At 32.6% G+C, this 24,209-nt stretch overlaps 4 protein-coding genes across 6 annotated transcripts; 2 read left to right on the top strand and 2 right to left on the bottom strand.

Annotated features, from left to right (window-relative positions):
• The first annotated feature begins 4,641 nt into the window (after positions 1-4,641).
• AT1G30190 (cotton fiber protein) lies at positions 4,642-5,816 on the top strand. Its single transcript, NM_102758.2, has one exon. It carries the CDS (start codon positions 4,715-4,717, stop codon positions 5,549-5,551), a length of 837 nt encoding a protein of 278 aa, NP_174310.1. The 5' UTR covers positions 4,642-4,714; the 3' UTR covers positions 5,552-5,816.
• Positions 5,817-10,748: 4,932 nt separating this feature from the next.
• On the top strand, positions 10,749-12,884 carry AT1G30200 (F-box family protein). 2 transcript variants are annotated; one of them, NM_202211.3, is made up of 2 exons: positions 10,749-12,058; positions 12,399-12,884. In NM_202211.3, the coding sequence occupies exon 1, from the start codon at positions 10,896-10,898 to the stop codon at positions 12,033-12,035; it is 1,140 nt and encodes a 379-aa protein (NP_973940.1). In that variant the 5' UTR covers positions 10,749-10,895; the 3' UTR covers positions 12,036-12,058; positions 12,399-12,884. The 2 variants fall into 2 exon arrangements, with proteins under 2 accessions (NP_973940.1, NP_564350.1); NM_102759.4 differs by having other exon boundaries at positions 12,410-12,884.
• Positions 12,885-12,933: 49 nt separating this feature from the next.
• On the bottom strand, positions 12,934-16,379 carry TCP24 (TEOSINTE BRANCHED 1, cycloidea, and PCF family 24). 2 transcript variants are annotated; one of them, NM_179399.3, is made up of 4 exons: positions 16,321-16,379; positions 15,959-16,129; positions 14,464-15,559; positions 12,934-13,180 (listed from the first exon to the last, which is right to left on the bottom strand). In NM_179399.3, the coding sequence occupies exon 3, from the start codon at positions 15,475-15,477 to the stop codon at positions 14,503-14,505; it is 975 nt and encodes a 324-aa protein (NP_849730.1). In that variant the 5' UTR covers positions 15,478-15,559; positions 15,959-16,129; positions 16,321-16,379; the 3' UTR covers positions 12,934-13,180; positions 14,464-14,502. The 2 variants fall into 2 exon arrangements, with proteins under 2 accessions (NP_849730.1, NP_564351.1); NM_102760.3 differs by lacking the exon at positions 16,321-16,379 and having other exon boundaries at positions 15,959-16,315.
• Positions 16,380-18,468: 2,089 nt separating this feature from the next.
• On the bottom strand, positions 18,469-21,330 carry INT2 (inositol transporter 2). Its single transcript, NM_102761.4, has 6 exons — positions 21,050-21,330; positions 20,890-20,960; positions 20,131-20,466; positions 19,937-20,044; positions 19,262-19,864; positions 18,469-19,191 (listed from the first exon to the last, which is right to left on the bottom strand). The coding sequence occupies exons 1-6, from the start codon at positions 21,186-21,188 to the stop codon at positions 18,706-18,708; spliced, it is 1,743 nt and encodes a 580-aa protein (NP_174313.1). The 5' UTR covers positions 21,189-21,330; the 3' UTR covers positions 18,469-18,705.
• Positions 21,331-24,209: the final 2,879 nt, after the last annotated feature.

Below are 24,209 nucleotides of genomic sequence, written 5' to 3' on the forward strand. Positions count from 1 at the left end.
ACTAGACCTATAACCACATGAGTTACATCAAGTTTGTGAATCTTCATCGAGTTCTTCTATCTCTAATCGAGTTGCGAACAATATGATCCACCTTTGAAGGAGTTATCACATGTTGGTTGGGTATCATATTATTTATTTGCTTCCAGATTCCGTAGACAACTCACAACCTCATGCATAACCAGCTTCCTGATGAGAGTTGGAGATCTTTGTGATATGATGTTCCTTTTGCCCAAGTGATCAAGTCCACCCAAAAGCCAAATTTCCTCGGCATCATACCAAGTCTTCGTTGTGCAAAATGCCAAATGACTAGACGAAGCGGGCATGCTAGCTTAAGGCGGTCTCTAGTATCATATGGTCCATTATAAAGGCAACATGATATAGGAATCATCAAACCCCATGACACTAGCTGGCTTCTAGTCAAAAGTTCATCCAAATGACTTATCCAAAACAAGAAAGCGTGCTTTGGAGTTGAGCCCTTAAACCAGACCACATTATGCCAATCTTTCACTAAATTTGAAGGTCTTCGAACATACCATGTCTTTGCTGAAGAGAAACCCATGCATTTAATAACATCAACAAACCAGCCATACACATCTTCACACAAACTAACGCTTGGAGGTCCAGGGTGGTCAGATGAGATTGTAGGTTTAACGAACATACGTCTTATTTCATTTTCTCTTAGCCGAATTTCTATACATGTTTTGTTTTCTTTAAAAGGGCCAAATGGCTACAAGCCTACAAGATATCCAACTCTTTCTCATGTTCTAAAGTCTGTTTTTTTTTAGGTCTTAAAAACATCAATTCTCTTATATGAGTTTTGTGTTCCATTCTTCTCTTGGAAAACAAAAAAAAAGTTATTAACGGCATCAGATAAATAGTTCTTAAAATTCTATCATATTTTGATAAATTAATAGTTTATCAAGCCACTATTTTCATATCTCATTGATAATATAAAATATATTTTTTCAATATCTATTGTTCATTATGTTTTATCTTCCAATAATATCTCTTATACACAAAATCAAAAACATTTTGTTTCAAGTCCGTTTCCATCAAATGTTGCTACAAACAGATTTAATTTTGTGCCAACAAATTGTTTGTCTTCTTTATCTTAAACTCATACAAGTTACTCTTTCAATACTTTATTGAGTTTGTGATTTGTGTAAGAAAAATAGAGCTTTGATTATGAAAGATGAAAATGATATGGTGAATAAAGGATTGACCGATTGAGAATGAACTACTCATGTGTTACTAGAAAGTGGAACATAAACACAACCAAGAACACAAGCTATAAATGCAGCTTGTTTTGATGTTTCTTCTTTCTTATTCGAGAATCATCTTTATTGACAAAGATAGATCGGTTTAGTTTACCAAAAAAAAAGAAAAGAAAGAAAGATAGATCGGTTCATGATCATCTATATGCATTATTATTTATCTTTTACCGCGTTTTAATGATCCCTTAACCACCTCTAGACCATTCGACTTTAGACTTTGTAAAAAATCAATCAGAATATCTAATGTCCTTACTTCCACGACGAAGCTAATTCTTGGGTAAGACACTTGGACTTTATACAGAAAAACTTAGCTATTAATATTATCAAAGATAGGTTTGGTCCAAAAACTGAAGACGAAGTCCAACATTTGTTTTTTTTCACAGTTATATTTCAAATCAATTACCAGTTTACCACTTGTGTTTATAAATTTTATTTTGTCAATATTTATAGTTATAAATCATAAATAATACTATATATCATTTTTGTAGTTGAATTTCAAATCAATTACCAATTGAGAATATGTATTGGAGTATTGAAAAGATGGTTTATTTATTATTTGTTGAATTGAAAAGATGGTTGTGAGCTATTTTATAAAATTAAACTAAAATAAAATAAAACGTTTCCTCATATAGATCTGTTCTTGACACTATATTATTCTAAGGATAGTAGATTCATGTGTTATATTTTTTTTAAATGAAAACTAATAAATAATTTTGCTGTCAACAAAAAAAAACTAATAAATATCGTAGGTCACTAGGCATCATAAAATTATATCAATTCTAAATTTCCATTCAAACCTCTTCTTTAAATTGCAGAAATTTCGATGGAGTGTAAAATACTCTAATTGTTTTGGTTATACCGTATGTATGATTTGACTTAGGACTCAACTTACAAGTTGTAGTGATATTACAACGACAATGGTTGAAACAAAGGCACTAGAAATTATACTTATACTAAATTAAATGTGAACTAGAGACAATGGAAAAGATCATTTACTACATGTATAGAGCCAACCAACGTACAAATTTAAGGACATAACTACATATATAATGTGAACTAGAGAGTCTGTCAGAATGTCTTTAAAATGTGAACTAGAGACTGTCGTCGGAAGTCCCTTTATTTATTGTTTATTGTTAGAAAACGAGTTCAACAAGAAGTTACTTTCTTAGAAATTTACTAGCAACTAATTTAGTTTTATGGATGGATAATAGATAAACCGTTGAGTATATGGTATCGCATAACATCCAATAAAGTGTATACACGTTGTTACTGTTCTAGAAATTCTTCGATTAATTTTTCAGTCGGAGCTCAAATTTAAGACACCAATTTTGTGATCTTAGTACCAATTCAAACCTCTAGTTCCCTTGTGGAGACTTTATAAATATTTACATAGGTCATAACATGCAACAACAAAACAACAATGATTAATTAGCCGTCACATGATATATATGAAGATTAACTAAGAAAAAACATTATATTCAAAAGATGCTCGAGATGTCGGGATGATATGCACGTATCTAGCAAAAAACGACAAATGTTTTAATCATTTTATATATTTGTATGGAATATGATGCGTTTCGTTTTTACCACGTCAATCATAAATGATAAAATTGACTTAATTGGAAATATCTAATTATAGTAATAATTATAAGGAAGACTAAGGTGATGACTAGAAAATGAACTGAAATATACAAGACTACTAAAAGACAAACCAACTTGCTGATACAGCTGCAACGTGGCAAGTGTAATACATTGCATTGATGCCTTCTATATCTTAAACTTGTGGTAACAAATGATTTTTTTGACTTAAGTGTTCGGTCGTCAACTGATTCTATAGATGAACAATAAATTGTCTCGATAATATCCGCAAATCTACTAATGTTAATTGCATAGACCAAATGAGCCACGGACAACAAATTTATTCGCCGGAAAAGTCGAAACATCAATCATTTAGGAATTTACGCTCTAGTCCAGATCTATCTAACACTCCATCACTATATATGCATTCTTATATTGCACGTTCATTCTTCCAAGTTTACATTTCTTAGATAAGAACTATTGGAAAAGTCTACTAGGTAAAACCGTAAAAGTTGGTTACGGTGATGAGAAATCCATTCATTACCAAGTCAATAATCTAGAGAAAGTGTCTGTAATTCCAGAGTTAAAAAAAAGTCAAGATGTTCGTAGAAAAATTGGATTAGCAATATATACTGCTAAAAGCGCTACGGTGGAAGATATTTTCTTTTCTTTTTCTTTTGAGAACCATTGAGGTGGATTTATTTATACAAATTTTTTTTTTCTTGGAATTATTTTGCAGTGAATCCGGTAAAACTTTCCAAATAATTTTTTTTTTCTTTATATGTTTGTTCGTAAGTTATATATTATAGATACGTGTTTAGAAGATAATTAAATCGATATTTTCATCAAAACTTGTAACTAAAGAAAACAATCATAGGTTACGCTATTATCATCGAAAGGTATGTGATGCATATTCCCATTGAACCAGATTTCCATATATTTTATTTGTAAAGTGATAATGAATCACAAGATGATTCAATATTAAAAATGGGTAACTCACTTTGACGTGTAGTACGTGGAAGAATAGTTAGCTATCACGCATATATATATCTATGATTAAGTGTGTATGACATAAGAAACTAAAATATTTACCTAAAGTCCAGTTACTCATACTGATTTTATGCATATATGTATTATTTATTTATTTTTAATAAAGAAGCGATTGGTGTTTTCATAGAAATCATGATAGATTGATAGGTATTTCAGTTCCACAAATCTAGATCTGTGTGCTATACATGCATGTATTAATTTTTTCCCCTTAAATCATTTCAGTTGATAATATTGCTCTTTGTTCCAACTTTAGAAAAGGTATGAACCAACCTGACGATTAACAAGTAAACATTAATTAATCTTTATATATATGAGATAAAACCGAGGATATATATGATTGTGTTGCTGTCTATTGATGATGTGTCGATATTATGCTTGTTGTACCAATGCTCGAGCCGAGCGTGATCGATGCCTTGACAAACTATATATGTTTCCCGAATTAATTAAGTTTTGTATCTTAATTAGAATAACATTTTTATACAATGTAATTTCTCAAGCAGACAAGATATGTATCCTATATTAATTACTATATATGAATTGCCGGGCACCTACCAGGATGTTTCAAATACGAGAGCCCATTAGTTTCCACGTAAATCACAATGACGCGACAAAATCTAGAATCGTGTCAAAACTCTATCAATACAATAATATATATTTCAAGGGCAATTTCGACTTCTCCTCAACTCAATGATTCAACGCCATGAATCTCTATATAAAGGCTACAACACCACAAAGGATCATCAGTCATCACAACCACATTAACTCTTCACCACTATCTCTCAATCTCTCGTTTCATTTCTTGACGCGTGAAAATGACAGAAATGCCCTCGTACATGATCGAGAACCCAAAGTTCGAGCCAAAGAAACGACGTTATTACTCTTCTTCGATGCTTACCATCTTCTTACCGATCTTCACATACATTATGATCTTTCACGTTTTCGAAGTATCACTATCTTCGGTCTTTAAAGACACAAAGGTCTTGTTCTTCATCTCCAATACTCTCATCCTCATAATAGCCGCCGATTATGGTTCCTTCTCTGATAAAGAGAGTCAAGACTTTTACGGTGAATACACTGTCGCAGCGGCAACGATGCGAAACCGAGCTGATAACTACTCTCCGATTCCCGTCTTGACATACCGAGAAAACACTAAAGATGGAGAAATCAAGAACCCTAAAGATGTCGAATTCAGGAACCCTGAAGAAGAAGACGAACCGATGGTGAAAGATATCATTTGCGTTTCTCCTCCCGAGAAAATAGTACGAGTGGTGAGTGAGAAGAAACAGAGAGATGATGTAGCTATGGAAGAATACAAACCAGTTACAGAACAAACTCTTGCTAGCGAAGAAGCTTGCAACACAAGAAACCATGTGAACCCTAATAAACCGTACGGGCGAAGTAAATCAGATAAGCCACGGAGAAAGAGGCTCAGCGTAGATACAGAGACGACCAAACGTAAAAGTTATGGTCGAAAGAAATCAGATTGCTCGAGATGGATGGTTATTCCGGAGAAGTGGGAATATGTTAAAGAAGAATCTGAAGAGTTTTCAAAGTTGTCCAACGAGGAGTTGAACAAACGAGTCGAAGAATTCATCCAACGGTTCAATAGACAGATCAGATCACAATCACCGCGAGTTTCGTCTACTTGATTCGAATTGCTCCTAGTAGTATAAAATTAATTTAGACAGGACTTTTTAAAGTTTTGTTAGTAGTAGAGATACTAGAGTCTTGTTTTCAAAACTTGGTGATGAGATGACTTTTTTTTGCAGTCATCAGTGTAAATTAATATAAGAATGTGAAAAGGTAACTGAAGTACTGGTCCTTTGTAAGAAAAGTCTATATATAATCGCCTAAAGGAAAACATTATTGTATATCGGTCTCTTATGTTACATGTGTCTAGATTTGAAAGGAAGAACTATATTTTTTCTAATCTTGTTTACGAGAATAAAGTTAGGGATAAAACATGGACAATACCGGCTGCATGAAGGAATTGCGTTAACTTGTTCTAGAATCCAAGTCGAAGAGAATATATAGACCAAAACATTTCGGGATTTTGGGGTTACTAGAATAAAGTTCGTATTCCTTTTTCAGTGGATCGTGTGAGAATCAATGTTTTTGAAGGACATTGGTTCAAGCCGGTAGAATTTGTAAACAGAATTTGGGATGATCTAATGGACAATACTCTTGAGGGATAAAACCTATTTGCGATTTGGGTCATTTCTGTTTTATGGGCCTTTAAACGTAGAGCCCGTAAATTCTCAGTAAGAATAGAAGTGAATTCGTTTAAGACAAGTTTTTGCTAAAAGAAGGTTTTATCAAAAAGATAGTTGATTGGAAAAAATTCTCGACATTAATGCGATCGTGATAAATGTGTTTGGAAACAAAATGCTAAAGATATGATAATGACTCGAAGATAATGTGCCAATGAGGTACGGTGAAATCGAATTCGGATCGGATTTTTATTAACTTTTCTATGACTAGAGGACCACAAAATAATCACCAACAAAGTTAAACTAATGATGGCAGAAAGGTATCGTTAGACTTTAGTTAAAGTCAATATGTCATGGGAGGTGACTCAGAAATGTAACACATCTCCTGAAATATGTAAGTGTATAAGTACATTAGTTGTGGTTGGTATGTATAATTATGTCGAATCTTCTTGAAATGTAGAAATAATTGTAGAAGACTAGTAAAAGTCCAAAAACTAGCTTTCAAAGCATTCATTTTTCAAGGCTCCAAGTAATGGAGAAAATGCAAAAATAAATGTGTGATTCAGCGAAAACTAAAGATGGAAAACAAAATCAGACAGGCTTTAGACAAAGCTTTAAATGTTTCAAAAGTTTTGCATATAAACATATCATATATTGGGGACAACTAACTAGTGAATAAAATATTTTTGATCATTTTAATTTCTCCACATAGCATGTTTTCATTTGATATTTAGTAACAAGTACTTATAAAATTTGTTAGCAATCAAGGGGTTTCGTTTAAATTCAAAGTGAGGTTGATAAAAGAAAAAAACGATATTTAGTTGAAGTAATTGATCCATCCATACGGAATACATAATTTGATACTATTGCTTTAGATTAATATTAAAGCAAACGAAAGTGAAAAAGCAGTGAATCTCCGTACGAATTTCCCGGGAAGGTACAGACATGACACATGGACACATGCGACGCCGTGTCTCCGGTGAATCATCAATCATGTCATTTAGCCAAACTATTATTTTTTTTGGTATCAATGTTAAGTTTAGCCAAATTAGATGATAAAAATAAATGCTGTTGTCGATATCATGCAACTTGATTATATATTTAAATAATGTATACAACAATCAGCATTCGATTATAATCGTTCTTAAAACAAAATAACATATAGTCAAAGATGTCATCAAGATAAATTGGATACTTTTTTTATGATGGAGATGTCAAGTAAAATTGGACCCAAAAAAACGTGGATATGGATTGCAACGTACGGTCAATGCGAAGACTTTACTGAAAAATCAAATTTAGTGATCAAGTTTCTTTATAATGTATTAATTAATGAGGACCTCATTAATGATATAGAAACCTGCAAAATGCAAATGCATTTCTGTATTTTTTATATATTATAATTACTGAGTATAGCAAATATGATCTGGCGCATCTTTCCAACCAATTATTTTCTCGCATTGTTCCAATCACAAGATATGTTTTCACATTAAAATGTTATTTACGCAAACTCCAAACTTTAAATAATACTCCCACAATTCCTTACTAATAAGTAATAAATGGATTAGTATTTCTCTTAATTTTCTTAGTTTAGCAAACTTATGTTATATCATTTTCTCTATAAGTTATTTATTTTGTAATATTTTAATGCAATTTTAAAACAGTGATTATATTCCTATTCTTATAATCATTAATTATCATTCGTAATTTAAAATATTTTGGGGGATAGTTTGTAATGTAAAGATATAATATATAAGCTGATAAATATCATATGTCAATAATATTTATTTTGCAAGGGTAAGATCTGTTGACGAGGGTTGCAGCATAAAACAAAAAACAAAAATCAAAAGCGGCCGGTCAAACAATATTTTTGTCTCTTGATATATCATTTGGAGAACATATTAAATGATTTTTTTTTGCTAATTTTTTTTTAAAAAATGTTTCTAGTTATCTATCACAGATTTGACGTTAAAAAAATTAAGAAAATAAATCTCAATCTTATTTAAAAATAAAATAATTCTAATTCTTGTCTGATGATTTTTTTCACGAATATACATAATCTCATTTTGATAATATACGTCAAACAATAATGATTAAAAAAAAACGTAAATGCAAGTTGCAACAACTCGTCACTTGGTGGAGACACATATATTGCTGACTGAAAAGCCAAGATTGCAAAATATGGTTCTATGTGGATATGCATATACTTACGTAAAACCTTATATATTTCTGGACAATACCAGAAACGTCCACTAGGGATGACTATGACATTAACTAAAAAAAACTATAATATCCACACAAAATTGTCGTAGATTTGGTTGATAATTGATTAATAACTAAGTACTTATTCAGAGATATTTACATTACTATATATTGGTTTCCATGGATAAAGTTTGATATAGACGTGTGATATTAAAATATGCAATTAACAATTGGACTAAGGATAAACGTTTTAAGCATCGTGGCAGGAAGTTTGTTTTTACTTTTCACCGATCATGAAAATATCTGAAGAATTTCTGTAAGTTTTCTTACATGCCTTTGCAAGTCTTTTGGTAATGCATCCCATGTGTCACAAATAATCAGGGCATGTTTCAGGATCAATTTTGTCTAGAAAGCTTTTTACCAAATTAAGTAACCGAAATAAGATATTGTCAAATGTCACTAAATTTAAAAACATGATTAAAGATAAAGATATTGGTAGATTACAAGTAAGATTTTGCTTTCATTCACCTTTTTTGTGTGAATAAGAATTAAGAACTCTCAGAAGAGCCATGCGATTGAAACTATACCTAACATCCTTTTTAGTCAAAAACCTAATCTAATCTTAGAACCAATGCTATTATTTTTGGTCCATAGCTATCTCGTTTAATTGACATTTTTCATGAGTTTGAAAACCAAAATGCTTTAACCATGAATAAAATATACTGGGAACAATTAATCATGAAATGTGTTAAAAAGTTATGAGGTTACCTATAGTTTACACATCATCAGATTTAAATTTAAATTAACTATGTTACGATGGTTGTACTAACAAAACTATTATATTATGTGTTTCATATGCTAATTTAAACAGAATTTGAGTATCTAAATATTGAAAACGTCTTGGTTGGTTTCACCAATAACCAATATGAAATTGTTGTCTTTTTCCTTTTTGAATTATTGCTAATTAGTTTTTCTAATGCATACATATTTAGAAAAAACAGCTTGGTACCACTACCAACTCATGACGGAGACAGTAATACAAACACTACAGTAGTCAGTAGCCTTCTCTCTCGTTCAACTCCAACCAATAATTTAATTTTAAATGCAAAAATTCAATATATATTAAAATATTTTTAAAATCTAAGAAATCATTTTTTTCCAACAAAAAAAAATCAAATGAATAGGAAAAAAACAAGATTTTGTTCGTTCTAATTAATAAATTTATACAGTGATACTTAACAAAAAAAACTTTTAAAACCTTATATCTATTTCCGCTAAATTATGTAATTTGTCTTTTGTAAAAAGTATTGTGTAATATTTTGAATATTTATATTGCAGAATCGTTAAATTATGGAAGACTTTAGTGAAAAGAACATTAAAACTAAACTTCAATTCTTTTAGAATGACAGTTTTATATTTAGGGAAATTTGCAAGAATAACTAACAAAAACTTATAAATTAAGAAAGTAACACAAGGCAAAAATATCAGCTATACTCTCTATATTATATATAATAATGGCATATTTACTTCTTTCTCTCCACCTCATTCTAAGTCCCTCTTTCTCTTCTCTCTTTTTCATTTCTTTTTCTTTCTTCTCTCAATCTCTTCTCTTTTTCTTTTTTTTTGTATCACATAACAAACAAACGAAAATGACAAACTACAAAGTTGTATCTTAGGGTATAGTTTTTCTATACATCCAAAATAGTATAATACAACATTTTATTTCTATCCAAAATAGTACATGTTTTTACTTACAAACACTATTTACTATTTTATAAATTCAGATCCGATTTTAAGAATTCAAACTATTTTGTATGTACAAAAAAACATAGGGTTTTTTCTAAGAAATTTTATAACTGGAATTTATATTTTGGAAAAGATATAGCAAAAAAAAAACAAATAGGTGAAAACTAAAGTAAGTGTTACTAAATCATCTCACCTCCAATTCAACACTAAAATTGTCTTTTCCTTATCCTTACATGCTATTTTCTTAATTTCTATACATATGGTGCTATATTCTTAATTTGTTTATCAAATATGGTTATTCAGTTAAATCATCCTTATATTTATATATTAATTTTGTATTTAAAAAAATTAAAAACGAAATTTTACTAAAATAAAAATAGATCCAACTCCAAAATCTATTATATAATTTTAATTCATTTTTATGATATCACGGATTAAATAAGAACTTACAAAAATTTTAATATATCATAATTGGTAAAACATCTACATAATTGCGAAACTATTTATAATCAAGAGAACTTACAATTTCTTAAAATAGTAACAGTAGTTCGTAAAAAAAAAAACACCGACGCAATTGCGAAACTATTTTAATAATTAAGAGTTTTTTTTTTTTTCTCATAATCCATAATTAATTTCATAAACTCATGCAAAAATGAGATAATATCACATTTCATTAATAAAAATAAAAACACTTCTTTCTCTTTGCTCTCACTAAAAGACAAAAACAATCACGAGCCAACACCTCTTCATCTTCTCCAAATCAATCCATCAATGGAGTCTTCTCCCATCTCTCTCTCTTCCTCCTCAGATCTCACACTCTGAAAAATCCCCCAAAGCCATGTCTTACCTTCTTCGCTCCGATCCGGTTTCACGAATCCACCCAGAACCTCAATCTCTAACCTCTTTCGACCACTTCGATCTCCTCCCTGACTCTCTCCTCCTCTTAATCTTCGACAAAGTCGCCGACGTCAAAGATCTCGGCCGTTGCTGCATCGTATCTCGTAGATTCCACTCTCTCGTCCCTTTCGTTGAGAACGTTCTCGTCCGTGTTGATTGTGTTATCTCCGACGATGATTCCTCTTCCTCCGACGAGAATCATCGATTCTCTTTAAACACTGCATCGATCTCAGACGCCGGCGGTGCTGGTGGCTCCTTCTCCGCCTTGTTCCGTCTCGTATTCGCTCCAATTTTCAAACCGTTTCAAATGTTAGGGCAGATTCTAGGACCGAAACGATCGTCTTCTTCGTTCGATGCGTCGTTTTCAGCGATTAACGATGAGATCGGCGTAACGCATCACTCTCCGACTCAGGTATTGAAAAACTTCGGTGAGATTCGGTTTTTGAAAATCGAACTTCCTACAGGAGAATTAGGTATCGAGGATGGTATATTGTTGAAATGGAGAGCTGATTTTGGATCTACGCTTGATAATTGTATGATACTTGGAGCATCTTCGGTGATTCAGTCGAATTCAGTGAAGAATCATGAGAATTCGGTTGATGAAGACAATGGTAACATACCTGAGTCGTTTTACACTAATGGAGGGCTTAAGCTTCGTGTGGTTTGGACGATAAGCTCGTTAATCGCTGCGTCGGCTCGGCATTATCTTCTTCAACCGATTATCAATGAGCATAAGTCGTTAGATCGTTTGGTTTTATCTGATGCTGATGGGCAAGGTGTTTTGTGTATGAATAGAGAACAGCTTGAAGAGCTTAGAGTTACTCCTTTATCAGCTTCTTCTGCTTCGAAGAGGACGCTTGTGCCTGCGTTGAATATGAGGTTGTGGTATGCTCCGGAATTGGATTTACCTGATGGGACGGTGTTGAAAGGTGCGACATTGGTGGCTATTAGGCCGAGTGAGTCTAAGAAGGAAGTTTGTGATGCTTCTTGGTTGTCTGATGCTTTTGAGGAACCGTTTGGGACTGTGGCGAAGATGTTGATCAAGAGGAGGACTTATTGTTTGGAGATGAACTCGTTCTGATTTCGCATTATGACCGGTTTCAGGTAATAGTACATTGTGTCATTCTATGGTTTTGTATACTGCTCTGTTTGGATGTTTGAATTAGCTTCCCTTTGTGGCATTAGCAATGATCTGAAAATTTGATTATCATTTATGATGCAAGAACCAGTTTGAGGAGTCATAGTATAGTGTGTTTGCCTTGTCTGTCCTCATGTTCTTCGAATTGTATTAGCTTGGGTGATGATGTTTTTGAGCTGAGATCATGTATCACTGATGCGGTTGATTTGTGACCAAAATGAATAAAATTTGAGTTGCTTTTCGTACATATTAGAGTCTTATATCTGGTTTAGATTATGGGGAAGGTGTTGACAGTGTTAATCATAGACATTTTGCAGATGGTGGGAGCAAACAAATCCACATATGTTGGAGAATGAAGGAAAGAGAACAGAGAGTTCACAAATGTCCTGAAGCCAAAAACCGCAAATCTCTCGACTTTTTTTGAGACATACTGCTTCGCCAGTCATGAGGCCTGCGTCGAATGAATCTGCAGGCATGGAGGATGCCGAAGGGAGGTTCTCTGAAACCGAAGAAGAACGCCATTGTACATACACTCTTGTAAAAGAAGTCTGCGAGTGAGGAAGAACATGTGTGTGATCTGTGTTAAAAAGAGGCACATATGAAGGATGTGAATCGTCGTAACACGTAAGGGATTATGTTACAAAAGAGTCTGTAATAATATGTATAAGCTTTATTTCGACACTTTGATGTTCTGTTCTTGATACTTGGATACTCTGTTCTTGAAGCTAACTACTTTAGACATTGATCTTCCTTTTTATCCCCTCTCTAATTTGATATATGCTCTTGTATTACTCATACTGCCCCAATTGTAACATAGAAGCTTAAAAATGCTACATAACATGCAGCCAACAGAATGAGGATGACCTGAAAACATTGGTCCGAGTTTCGGACAAAGTTTATGACAATGAACATGAACACATATAGAGACATATATATGATTCATTACATAACACATGTTTCTCATCAAACAAAAACAATTCCTCGCGGTCTGAACATACAATCAACCTGGCTTATGATTGCAATGGAGGATTCATATACATGCTCAGGGCTGCACAAACATCGTCTTCCCACAAATTACACTTCCACTCCTGCATATATTCCAAGAAACATTTTCATATATCAACCATATATCTTGATGAAAGTATGAGCCACGACCAAGTTGTTCAAACCCATTATCAAGAAATCGAAGTGTGGAAGTAATGTATAACAACCACTGGAGTTTAATCATCTTCCTTCACACAATAATACATTATGAACTATAAAAACTCATTTAGCCTTACAATTCCTCATTACTAGAAACAAATCCAACCTTTACAAATCAGTGCTATGTTGATACCAAAGTCTATATTATTGTTATTAAAGAAGTTCCTGTAGTTTAGTGCCCATAGTATCAAACCAAAAAGTAAGAAATTTAAGAAATGAATCAATCAACCAAGCTCCACTTAGTTTATGTATCAAAACAACATCAATTCAGATTTCAGGTAAAAGAAAACATATGAATCACTCAAAATGTGATGTGAAAGAGATCTAAAAATGTGAGTGCTCCGAATTAAAGGGAAAGAGCTCATGACAACAATGAAGAGATGGGATAATTAGAGTCCGACACATAGCATGTGGTGCCACTTCAGGAGGACAATGTTTTAAAACAATTTTGCCAGGCAAAAAACACTCAACTTCCCATCTTTTTCTCTTAAATAAAATATTTATCTATTAAGGACAAAACTTTCTTCATAGCAAAGTCTTTTGTCAAATGTTGATTCTTTGATGCCAATTATTAAATATTAACTAACTTCTTTCTTATCCAAAACAGTTCATCACCTCATTACATTTTCCATATTAAAATAAATTGCTATAAAGATTTCCTAAACCAAGAACTTGCAATACTAATATATATATATAACTAATTCAATGGAGTCAAAAGGTTTAGGTGAATTACTGTATCATGTGAATGAATAAATACATCAAAATGGGACACAAATTTAATGAAATGACCTACCCTTAGAGAAAATAAGTAAATGATCACAAATTGGAACAAGGTGATGCTGAGGAAGAAGGAAACCCAACATAGAACACATGAGGAGACAAAAACAGACGATGAAGCCCTCTTTTCAAATTCATCCACATGTCATTGATTATATAATCCTAAAGTCATTATTACTTCGAGACACACAAAAATGTAATGAAATTATGAAACCAACAAAATATGACTCACTGCCACGCCCCAATAAACCATCTTTCTTTTGTGAAATCAAGAAACCAAAATTTATAACAAATCAAACAACATGGTACTATCACTACATTTAACTAATCCATAAACCATTTTTCTAAAAACTGAAGAATTGAGATACTAAAAAGATAGAAAAAGACTAACCAAGATTGGCGAGAGATGAAAGGAAGCATTTTGTTTTTACTATCTCCTTTCCTTTGCCTTGTCATCAGAGCTCCGGTTTCCTTCGCCGTAATAAAGATATAGCCGACCATCAAAAGTCTCCGGAAGCTGGTGGTTATGGTGGTCAAGAGGTGGAGGTGTAGCCATGAAAAAGGAAATGCTTTGACTATCCATTGGAGAAGAGGAAGAAGAAGACGAAGAAATCGATGACCTTTGAGTAATGTTGTTGTTGTTATTCAGAAAGAGAGATTGTGAATTGGACTGAAGGGTCCCCCTACTACTGTAACCACCATTAATGGCAGAAGAAGAAGAAGAGATTCCAAAGTTGTAATCAGGTACAAAGGAGAATGGGTGATTCATTGGCTCTTGAGAGGAAGAGTTTGGTATTTGCAGCTGAACCGGGTTAAAGCAATCAGAACCACCGGTCCAATTCCGGTTACTCGGTTGTTGGTCAAAACCACCAGTGAGAAGCTGAGTGAATGAGCTATGAGCATTCTGCAAATCTTTATCTCTGTCTTTAGCTGTTCTTTCTCTAGCTCTCTCTCTTGCTTTCCCACGAATCTCTGTTCTTGATAACGACAACAGCGAACTCTCAGATGTTCCACTACTACAAGCAGATTTGGTCTGATTCTGATTCTGATCAAGATGATCAAAATTTGTGTTAAGCAAAGGAAGATCAGTGATTGAATCAGAAGCTGCATTGATTAACCATTCAACAGCTTTACTTGGCTGATCAAATCCAAGACGATCTTGAAGATCATAGAACTGGATTGCTGTAGCAACTGAGAGACGTATTCTTCGATCTCTTAAACCTTTTGATGTTAACACTTTGCTATGTCTATCTTTGCCACCAGAAGCTCGTGAAACCCTAATGATACGAGACGATGGATTGTTCCAATTCCTCATTAGTCCAGTGTTGTCCTCTGAGAATCTTTGTAGCTTTCTGCTTTGTTGTTCTTGATGTTTTTGTAACTCAATGTCTTCGTCAACCTCCATTGTAACGCTACTCTCATACTTTATCAGAGCTATGATAATTAAGTAAAAAGCCTGAGTATGTTGCAGTGATAAACTTTTGAATCTGCAAAAATTAAAGTAAGAAGAAATTAAAGTCACTGCTCAAAGGCTAAAAATAATAAAAATTTGTAGATCTGCCAAATCTATTCATGTTCATAGACCTATAGCTTAAGAGCCTTTTTCAGAAACCCTAAATTAATTATATAAAACCTATGAAACCTATAGGAATTTATTAAAGATTATGAGCTTTGGTGAAAATAATAAATACCCAGAAATTAAAGGAGAGATTTTTAAGTGAAGAAGATGAACAAGACTAATGATTTTGTTCTTGCTAGAAGCTTTGCCCTAAATTACATGGCAGTTTGCAAAATAAGAATCTTGATACATTAAATAAAGCAGAGATTTTAAAATATAAATAAAGGGTTTGCCTCAAAAATCACCAACAAGCTAAGAGAAAACTCACTTTGGATTACAGGTGTCAACTGTCTAAGCTCAGTGTAGAACAACAATGGCGGCGATAAGTGAAAAACAAATTTAATTTTCTTCAGATTCTTGTCATGAGCTTCTTATCTCTTCCTTCTCATGCTTAGATCTCGTCATTATAAGCATTAGAGAAGTGTTAAGATCCACAGATCTGCAATAATAGTTATATCAAAATAGTCACACAAATATAAGTTATAACATAAAAAAAACATTCGTTTTTGAGTAGTGTTTTAGGACGTTTAGATAAAGAGTATTTTCCCAGGAAAATCAGCCGAGAAAGTGAAAGAAAATTAGCAGAAAATGGGAAATGGGGAGAGAGGCTAGAGATATGAGTTTTATTACCTGTTAGAGAAAAATATCAAACAGTTGCCTTCGGACAAGGGAAGACAAGTGCACTGTTTGGACTATTTTGTACTTTCCTTGTTCTGTTCTTTTCTCTCTCTTTTACCCTTCTTTCTTTCTCCTTTTTCAATTCTGCCACTAAACTATTAGAATATCAATATTTGCCCTTTTATTTTCTTTTTCGATCAATTTGCCCTCTATTAATCGAATTATACTGAAGTATAATGTATGTTTTAATCATATAAATAAGGTTCATGACACTACATCTGATAAGACAATATAACTAGGAATAAGCATACATCCTTGATGCAAATATAGCCTATATTGTTTTAATTTACATTTTCAAGAAACATCTAACTTACATAATGTTTCATGCTATGGTGAAGAAAAGACACTCTCGAGGTGACAAAGTGGACACATGGGCTTCAAAGGCAGAAGCTTCACTTCTTGCATGCGATAAAATATATGGGGTTCTTGGCCAAATTCAGTAACCTTAATCATACAATGAATATTGGTCATGACACAAATTGTATAACTTCTTTGTTGGGCATATGCGGGAGTCCGATTTAGTCAGTACACTATGAGTTAACCGTGGCAAAAGATGCACGCTTTTACTCGGCCTACGCCAACCATGATATTTTTGTTTGCTTAGATATGGTTGAGGTTTTAGTACAAAACTTAACCGAAATAGGAAAAAAGAAACATCATGAATTAAAACATGTTGCCATCATGGGTAATGACCTATTTGGATTTAATGTAAGATAGGCCAAACATATGACTCTCAAATAAAAGTAAAGTAATTAAGAATATTAATTTTTTCTTTTGTAACAAACAAGCTTTGAGCTTTAGAACCACTTTTTGATTGTATTTTCAAAGCCTAAACAATTTAATTTCTTCCACGTAAAGACTCAAATTTGGGGAAAAATACTCAACCTTCCTTCCAAGGAAATCTTTGAAACTAAGTGAACTATCAATACTTGGTATGTAAAGTAAGAACATGATTCTAGTAAGAGTAATTATTAAATAATTTTTGAAAACTAAATAATGTTTCACAATAAGACCTGGACGATTATCCCTAACCTCGGTAGCTCAGTAAGCAAATTATTGTCAACTTGGGAACTTCTTTACACTTCCGACCAATAACGACTTTCTAATTAAGACTATTTTCTTGATAGGGAAACAATGTCAAAATTCGTTTTTGTATACTGTATAAAGCAAAGTTTAACAAATTTATAGATCTAATGTTATGTATTAGTTGTAGAAAGATAAAAATAGTAACAAAAATATTAAAATAGTACATGTCAAAGAAAATTATATACAAATTTACATGGGTTTTGTAAATTGAGTTCCATCCAGATGCAGTGAGTGAAAATAAAGCAAATATTTGCAAATAGCATACTAGTATGTCGTCACTCGTACGTCAGTCATCACATAATGTTTCAACCCATATATTATTCCAAAATATGAATCATCTTACGTACTTTTTTTTCTCCGACTCATGTTATAGTATATCAAAAAAGTTTAACTCATCTCACACGATATGTCGATACAAACCCACTTTGGGCTAACCAAATACATTCCATTTTTAGGGATATGTTGCGTTCATATATTATACTGTATCACATCACATGTCTTTAAGTAATATTTCAGAATTGTGTAAATAAATATTTGTGTGCTTCCATGAAGAATTGGTTTTTAACGTCGGGCTCGAGACTGGCTCGAGACTGCGACGCACGTGTCACTGTCCAAAGGCATTTATTGATGCACATTCAGAATATTTTGGTTCACATCGAATTTTTCACTTTTATTTTGCCAAAAATATATATTTTACTCCAGTGTCCAATGTATCTCTAATTCTCTTATGTGGTTCGAATGTATAATATATTAAACATAATTGCTTTGTGTTTCCGAACTAAGAATATAACACAAATGGTATTTTATATGGTTTTATTATTAGATAATTTCTAATGCAAAAATAGGAAAAAAACCAATTGGAATCACTCAAGTTTTCAAGAACAATACTTGTTATATGCACTTACACTTGTACTTGTCAGTTTCATGCTCAACAGCTAAAGAGTCAAGTACTACGAAACGAAGGGTCCTTAACCATTGACAATAATTAGACCAGATTATGTGTTTCTTATAAAAGTGTTTTTCTGTGTTCATATTATTCATAAGTAAATGGTCTTATCAAAATGATTTTGGTGAAATTTCAATTGTATATGGTAAGATCTAGTTCCTAGGATCTTGCTCCAATAAGTAGATTCATAACAACACTTTTTTACTGGTTCTTAAAATAGATCACTTTGTCACTATTAAGTTTCAATACCAAGTTACAAGTCTCATGTGCTTTCTCATTGATTATGCTTCCTTTAAGAGTTTCTCTCATGCACTCTGGTTTTGTTTCTCAACAAGTTTTGATTTTTTCTTCCAAAACTTAAACTCCATCGATCTTCGTTCAAGCATCTTCTCAATCTCCTCCATTGGCATTCCTTTTGTCTCCGGAACACAAACCATAACAAAGAGAAGAGCAATGACTGAGATCACTCCAAAGATGAGAAAAGTCCAAGAAGTCCCAATAGCTTCGGTCAATGACAAAAAAGATTGAGCCACAATCAAATTTGATATCCAATTTGCAGTTGCAGCTATTCCTCCACATATTCCTCTGAATCTCAATGGATAAATCTCTGAGTTAACTATCCATGGAACAGTCCCCATTCCAGGAGAGAAGAAGATGATATAAAGTCCCAATCCAAGAAGAGCAAACCAACCAAAATTGCTAGGACATCCTCTCGTGTACCAAAGCCGGTTTTCGTTATGACATAAGTCCTTAACCGAATCATCAGAGATCCAACATGCCCCGGGATGTTCCTGCCATCATCATATAAGTAAGGATCTTGAATTCAAAATATATTTTTGGTCTTTTCGAAAAGTATTTTACCTTTCCAATGGGAGAGGAACAATAGCCACAAGATGGAGAAGAAGCTTTCAAACAAGTCATACAATCCCAAGCATTGGTATTCATAGCTGACTTATAATCCGGACAACTAATATTATTGAACCTTTGTGTCTCGAGTGAGCTAATCGCAGGAGCGTGAGTAGCCGCTTCATAAAAAACACCGGTTAGTATTCCTAGCGAGATAATGACTCCGAAAAGGCTAATGATCAAAAGCTTTTTCCTTCCGATTCTATCAATGAAGTAAATGCTAATTATAGAACCAAATGCATTAAGTCCTGCGGTAACTAGAGACAAGAGAAGAGCTGTTCTGTTTGAAGCGAAACCGGCAAGCTGAACAATGGTTGGACTGTAATACATAACTGTGTTGATCCCAACGAACTGTTGAAACACTTGGAGACCAACACCAGCTATTAGTCCTCGTCTAACGGTTTTAGCTTTGCATAGTTTGATCATGTTGATTTTCTCGGAAGACCCTTCTTCAAGTATCTCTGTTTCAACTGAGTCTTTAAGTGCACGTATCTCTTGTTCTACATCTTCTGCTGAGTATATTCTTCTTAGAATCGCTTTAGCCTCTTCTTCTCTTCCCTGTTTACACACGTTTTAGTTCATCATAGTCTGTGACAAAATCTTGGAGAAGAGAAAAATATCTAAATGTACCTTGCGGTATAACCATCGAGGTGACTCCGGGAGTGTAAACATTAAGACAAACTGTAAAAGAGCTGGAATTCCGGCGATTCCGAGCATCCATCTCCACGTTCCGGTCACCTAAAAAACAGAGAAAACAGAACATTAAAAACTTCAAAACTAGCCAAAGTTTGATCTTTCACTGTCTTTAGGCTAGTATCACTTACATCAGTAAAGGCTAAGTTTATGAGGTAAGACAAGAACTGTCCTCCGGTAATGAGAAACCCATTAGTACTGACCAAAGCTCCTCTGATCTTAGCAGGCGAAGCTTCTGAGATGTATAGAGGAGCGGTCATCGAGGCCATCCCGACCCCGAGGCCCACAAAAACACGGCCAACGACAAGGAGGGACGGGTTAGGAGCAGCCGCCATAATGATAGCTCCTAATAAAAAGAGGAAATCCGCCATGAGAATCGCGCTTCTCCTCCCTAATTTGTCGTTCGCCCAACCTCCTATGGCGGCTCCAACGATGGCTCCTGCAACTGCCATGCTCACTATCATCTCCTGTTCCATTGTGTTTATCTCAAGTTTAGTGTTTGCTTGTATCTTTGTATGTTCATGGAACTTGCTTTAGGCGCTTCTTAACGGTAAATACTAAACGGCATGATGTGTACAAAGGGAATGCAAAAAAGCGACATGATGTTTGGTGCTAATCATACTCTAAAACAGAATCCAAACCCTGATGATCTTTCTTTTATATATATGCTTTGACAAACTGTTACAACTAATACCATAGTTTTTAGAGACAGAACAGTTTTTCTCTAACAAGTTTTGAAGTTCTCAAAGTCATGATTTAATTTGTGGCCATGATCTCTTTCTTGCTTCTGAGATGTCATTACTACATCAAACATTTATTATATAAAAAACCTTAAAATTAACCAAAAAACTCATACATAATGACATAATTAATTCCAAGTAAAACAGAACCTGTAACCAAGTATTTCTGTCAACAGACTTGAAATCATCTCTGATATAAAGCAGAGCACCTGATATCACTCCTGCATGTATATACACATACATATGTATATAACCCATCAAACATACATATATAACATATATGCATGAGTGGATAAATTAGAAAACTTACCGGTGTCGTAACCAAAGAGAAGACCACCGATTCCGGCAGAGAAAGCAAGACGAAGAACATAAGGATTCTTCCATGTTAGAGAGAAACATTCTTTGAAAGCTGATTCATCTGCTCCTCCATGTATTATTCCTCCCTCCATTTTTTTTTGGGTTAAAAGAGTTAGAAGTGTGTTTGTCGAATGAAACGGAACTACCAATATAAAGAGTGTGAGTTTCTCTGTTGTGTTGTTTTTTTTCTGGTGAGAAAATGATTAGTGGTGATGAATCAATGGAGAATTGAGATGCAACACGAAGGACACTTACTAGAAAAATCCAATGACTTTTCAAAAATAATTCTTCTATTACTTTTTTTTGGATAACTCATTACTATCTTTCTTTGTTTTTATTTACCTATATTTATTCTTCTACATTTATTTCTAGTGTATTTATTACCTTATGACAAATCTGAATATTGTTACTTTTGTTTTCTTACAAAAACATTATAATATCATAAAAACAAGTTTTTTTTTTGTTGGCTATTATACTCAATATATTAATGGATATTTTCTAAAATATCACACAAGAGTATGACAACATTAATTACGAAATTATATATAGTGACTACATACGTTACATGAAAGCATAGTTGACTAGAATTTTTCAAAATATATATACTAATATGGCATTTTAATGTTTTGTATCTTTTTGACACGTTTATTTTAAAATTTTGGATATACTAGCAGAGAACCAAACGTTATAGGGTTATTCAAATGAAATTATAGTAGTTTGTCCTTATATAGCTATTTTTTATGAAAACATTATTTCGTTACTTAATGTTAGTTGGACTGTTACTTGAAAAGAATCAATAGCAATTTTGATGAAAATGTAAAGATTTAGATCTACTTTTAATCGATAATTCGGATGAAACTATTATTAAATTAATAAAATGTTTTCTTATTGGTTTAAGAATTTTCTAAATTAAGTTCTTAATTACAAATTGGGTTTCTGCTTATGGTATAACACGATGATAGTTTAGCTATATACCTAATTAATTGTACGATCCACTACCAAAACTTTGGTGAAAGACCATTATCATTTGATCATTTTTATATAAGAAAAAAAAATATATGCTGGGATTGAATTGAAGTTGTATATATGATTAGTCAAACACTGGAGTCTGGATAGTATTTACAACTCGTGAATTTGGACTTATGCATTCTTTCTTTTTCCGTTTTAAAGAAAACTTTTTTTCATAATAATTAATCAGTTTTTTTTTTTTAGTTGTAGATATTTATAACCAAAAGAAATTATATAAATTCAATCATGCATGCTTTGAGAATTTAAAAATATGGAATAATGAATATTTCTTTAAAAGAGTATGTGACAGGAAGACTTCACAGATGAAAACTGTTAGAAGGTGATATCGTAGCTACCATTCTATCCATAATACAATAGATAAAATTTTGTCATATTTGAAATTCGACTAAATATTCATTAGTTATCATGTACCATGAGATTTAAAGAACAAATAATTATGAAATTAATCTGATTAAATGTATTATATTACTATATTAAATTATATATATGGTGGGTTCTTCTAACAAAAAGTTTAAAGTTATATATATATATATATATATGTATACATATACCATTAATTATTACATTTGTTGGTTTGTTATCCCTGCATTTGTCCTGATGTAGCACATGCAAGCTAATGCTATGCTATCGTTTTTTTTTTGTTGATCCAATATTCTACCTAAATCACAAATGATTGAAACAAAAAGTAATATGTTTTGGAACTCAAAGTTGATGTTACTGGCGAGCATACTTAGCGAACATGACACTTTTACAACTTTTAATATATTAGAATACGTGATACTTGTTAATGTCCCAATTGGATCATATGTGGACCGTCGTGGAGGATTTCTACACATGTACAAGATAGATATTTAGTGATCTTGGCATGGCGCACACAACGATTGTATGAGGTGAGACTAAGAGATTACAGTAGAATACTAGAGTTCGATTCGATCAATCTAATAATGTCGATTATATTTACCTTAAGAAAAATAAAAATCAGTCAGGATATTTGGAATGATCAGCCGATGAAGTTGATCACTCATCAAATTTTTAAAAAGGGCCAAAAGAATTCTCTATGTCTTTTGTGCTTCGATAAAATAACATGGATATAATTGTTTTAGGAAAGTTTACATTAAAAGTGTTATATAGACAGAAGTTTGAGGATATAATATAGTTCTGAAATTGAATTAAACCTGTATGTTCCGGAAAAAAAAAGTCTTCCTTTAAAATGATTATGAAAAGAAGCATTTGAACCAGAATGTTGGAACTCAATTGGAATCTGAAATCCTTTTTCTCAACAAGGAGGAATTTTAAAAGAAACCAAAGTACATCTTTGGCCAAACTATATCTTGTTACTTTTTTCCCCACAAAATTTATAGCTTTTTGTTTTTACAAAAAGAAGTGATAAGAATATAGAAAAGTTGAACAAATCTTTTTTACAACGACTAAAACATACATGCAACTTCTTAGACGTATCAGAATAGGTGTTAAGAAACTATATAAAAACATATGTATATCATAAGTGTATAGATTTTGTAAAGTGTTTTTTTTTCTTGGGTAAAGGTTTTGTAAATTTTAGTTTTTTTGTACGTGAATGTTATATTTATTTTATGTGATAAATAACTAATAATACTTTGAAAAAGATAACTAGTAAAATATATATTAAAGTGGTGTCTGTTTGTAAACATGAAAACTTGGTATGTATACTAGATTTTCTTGGCGTTATGCATGTGAGATCCAACAAATGGTCTCAACTCCATCTTTAGAAAATAGTAAGAACTTGATATTGCGATTTTTTTTTTTTTTTTGAATAAAATTTAAAATTTATTCGAGAAAACATGTTTACATCGGATGCATCGTTTGTGCCTATAAACTTTTAGATACAAGAATCAATAGAATATGTAGAGAACTTTATTATCTTGAACCGAACCAACAAGACATGCAGCCATTGTAGCGATATTGCGATTTTGCTTGGGTAGCTTGCCATTTTTGGTGATAATATAACTAATATCCACATATTAGATAGTTTCTTATACATTAAACAAATTGGGTGACCTATCATTTTCAAAATGAATTCAATTTATTATTTTGTTAGTAAATGA

Source organism: Arabidopsis thaliana, assembly GCF_000001735.4.
Source record: "Arabidopsis thaliana chromosome 1 sequence".
Taxonomy (NCBI): domain Eukaryota; kingdom Viridiplantae; phylum Streptophyta; class Magnoliopsida; order Brassicales; family Brassicaceae; genus Arabidopsis; species Arabidopsis thaliana.

Excerpts from the sequence above, each read along its gene's own strand:
- AT1G30190 (NM_102758.2), top strand. The coding sequence starts at position 4,715 with ATGACAGAAATGCCCTCGTACATGATCGAGAACCCAAAGTTCGAGCCA.
- AT1G30200 (NM_202211.3), top strand. The coding sequence starts at position 10,896 with ATGTCTTACCTTCTTCGCTCCGATCCGGTTTCACGAATCCACCCAGAA.
- TCP24 (NM_179399.3), bottom strand. The coding sequence starts at position 15,477 with ATGGAGGTTGACGAAGACATTGAGTTACAAAAACATCAAGAACAACAA.
- INT2 (NM_102761.4), bottom strand. The coding sequence starts at position 21,188 with ATGGAGGGAGGAATAATACATGGAGGAGCAGATGAATCAGCTTTCAAA. Across the intron at positions 20,961-21,049 it reads TCTCTTTGGTTACGACACCG|GAGTGATATCAGGTGCTCTG; the intron begins GTAAGTTTTCTA and ends ATATACATGCAG. Across the intron at positions 20,045-20,130 it reads TAAACTTAGCCTTTACTGAT|GTGACCGGAACGTGGAGATG; the intron begins GTAAGTGATACT and ends TCTGTTTTTTAG.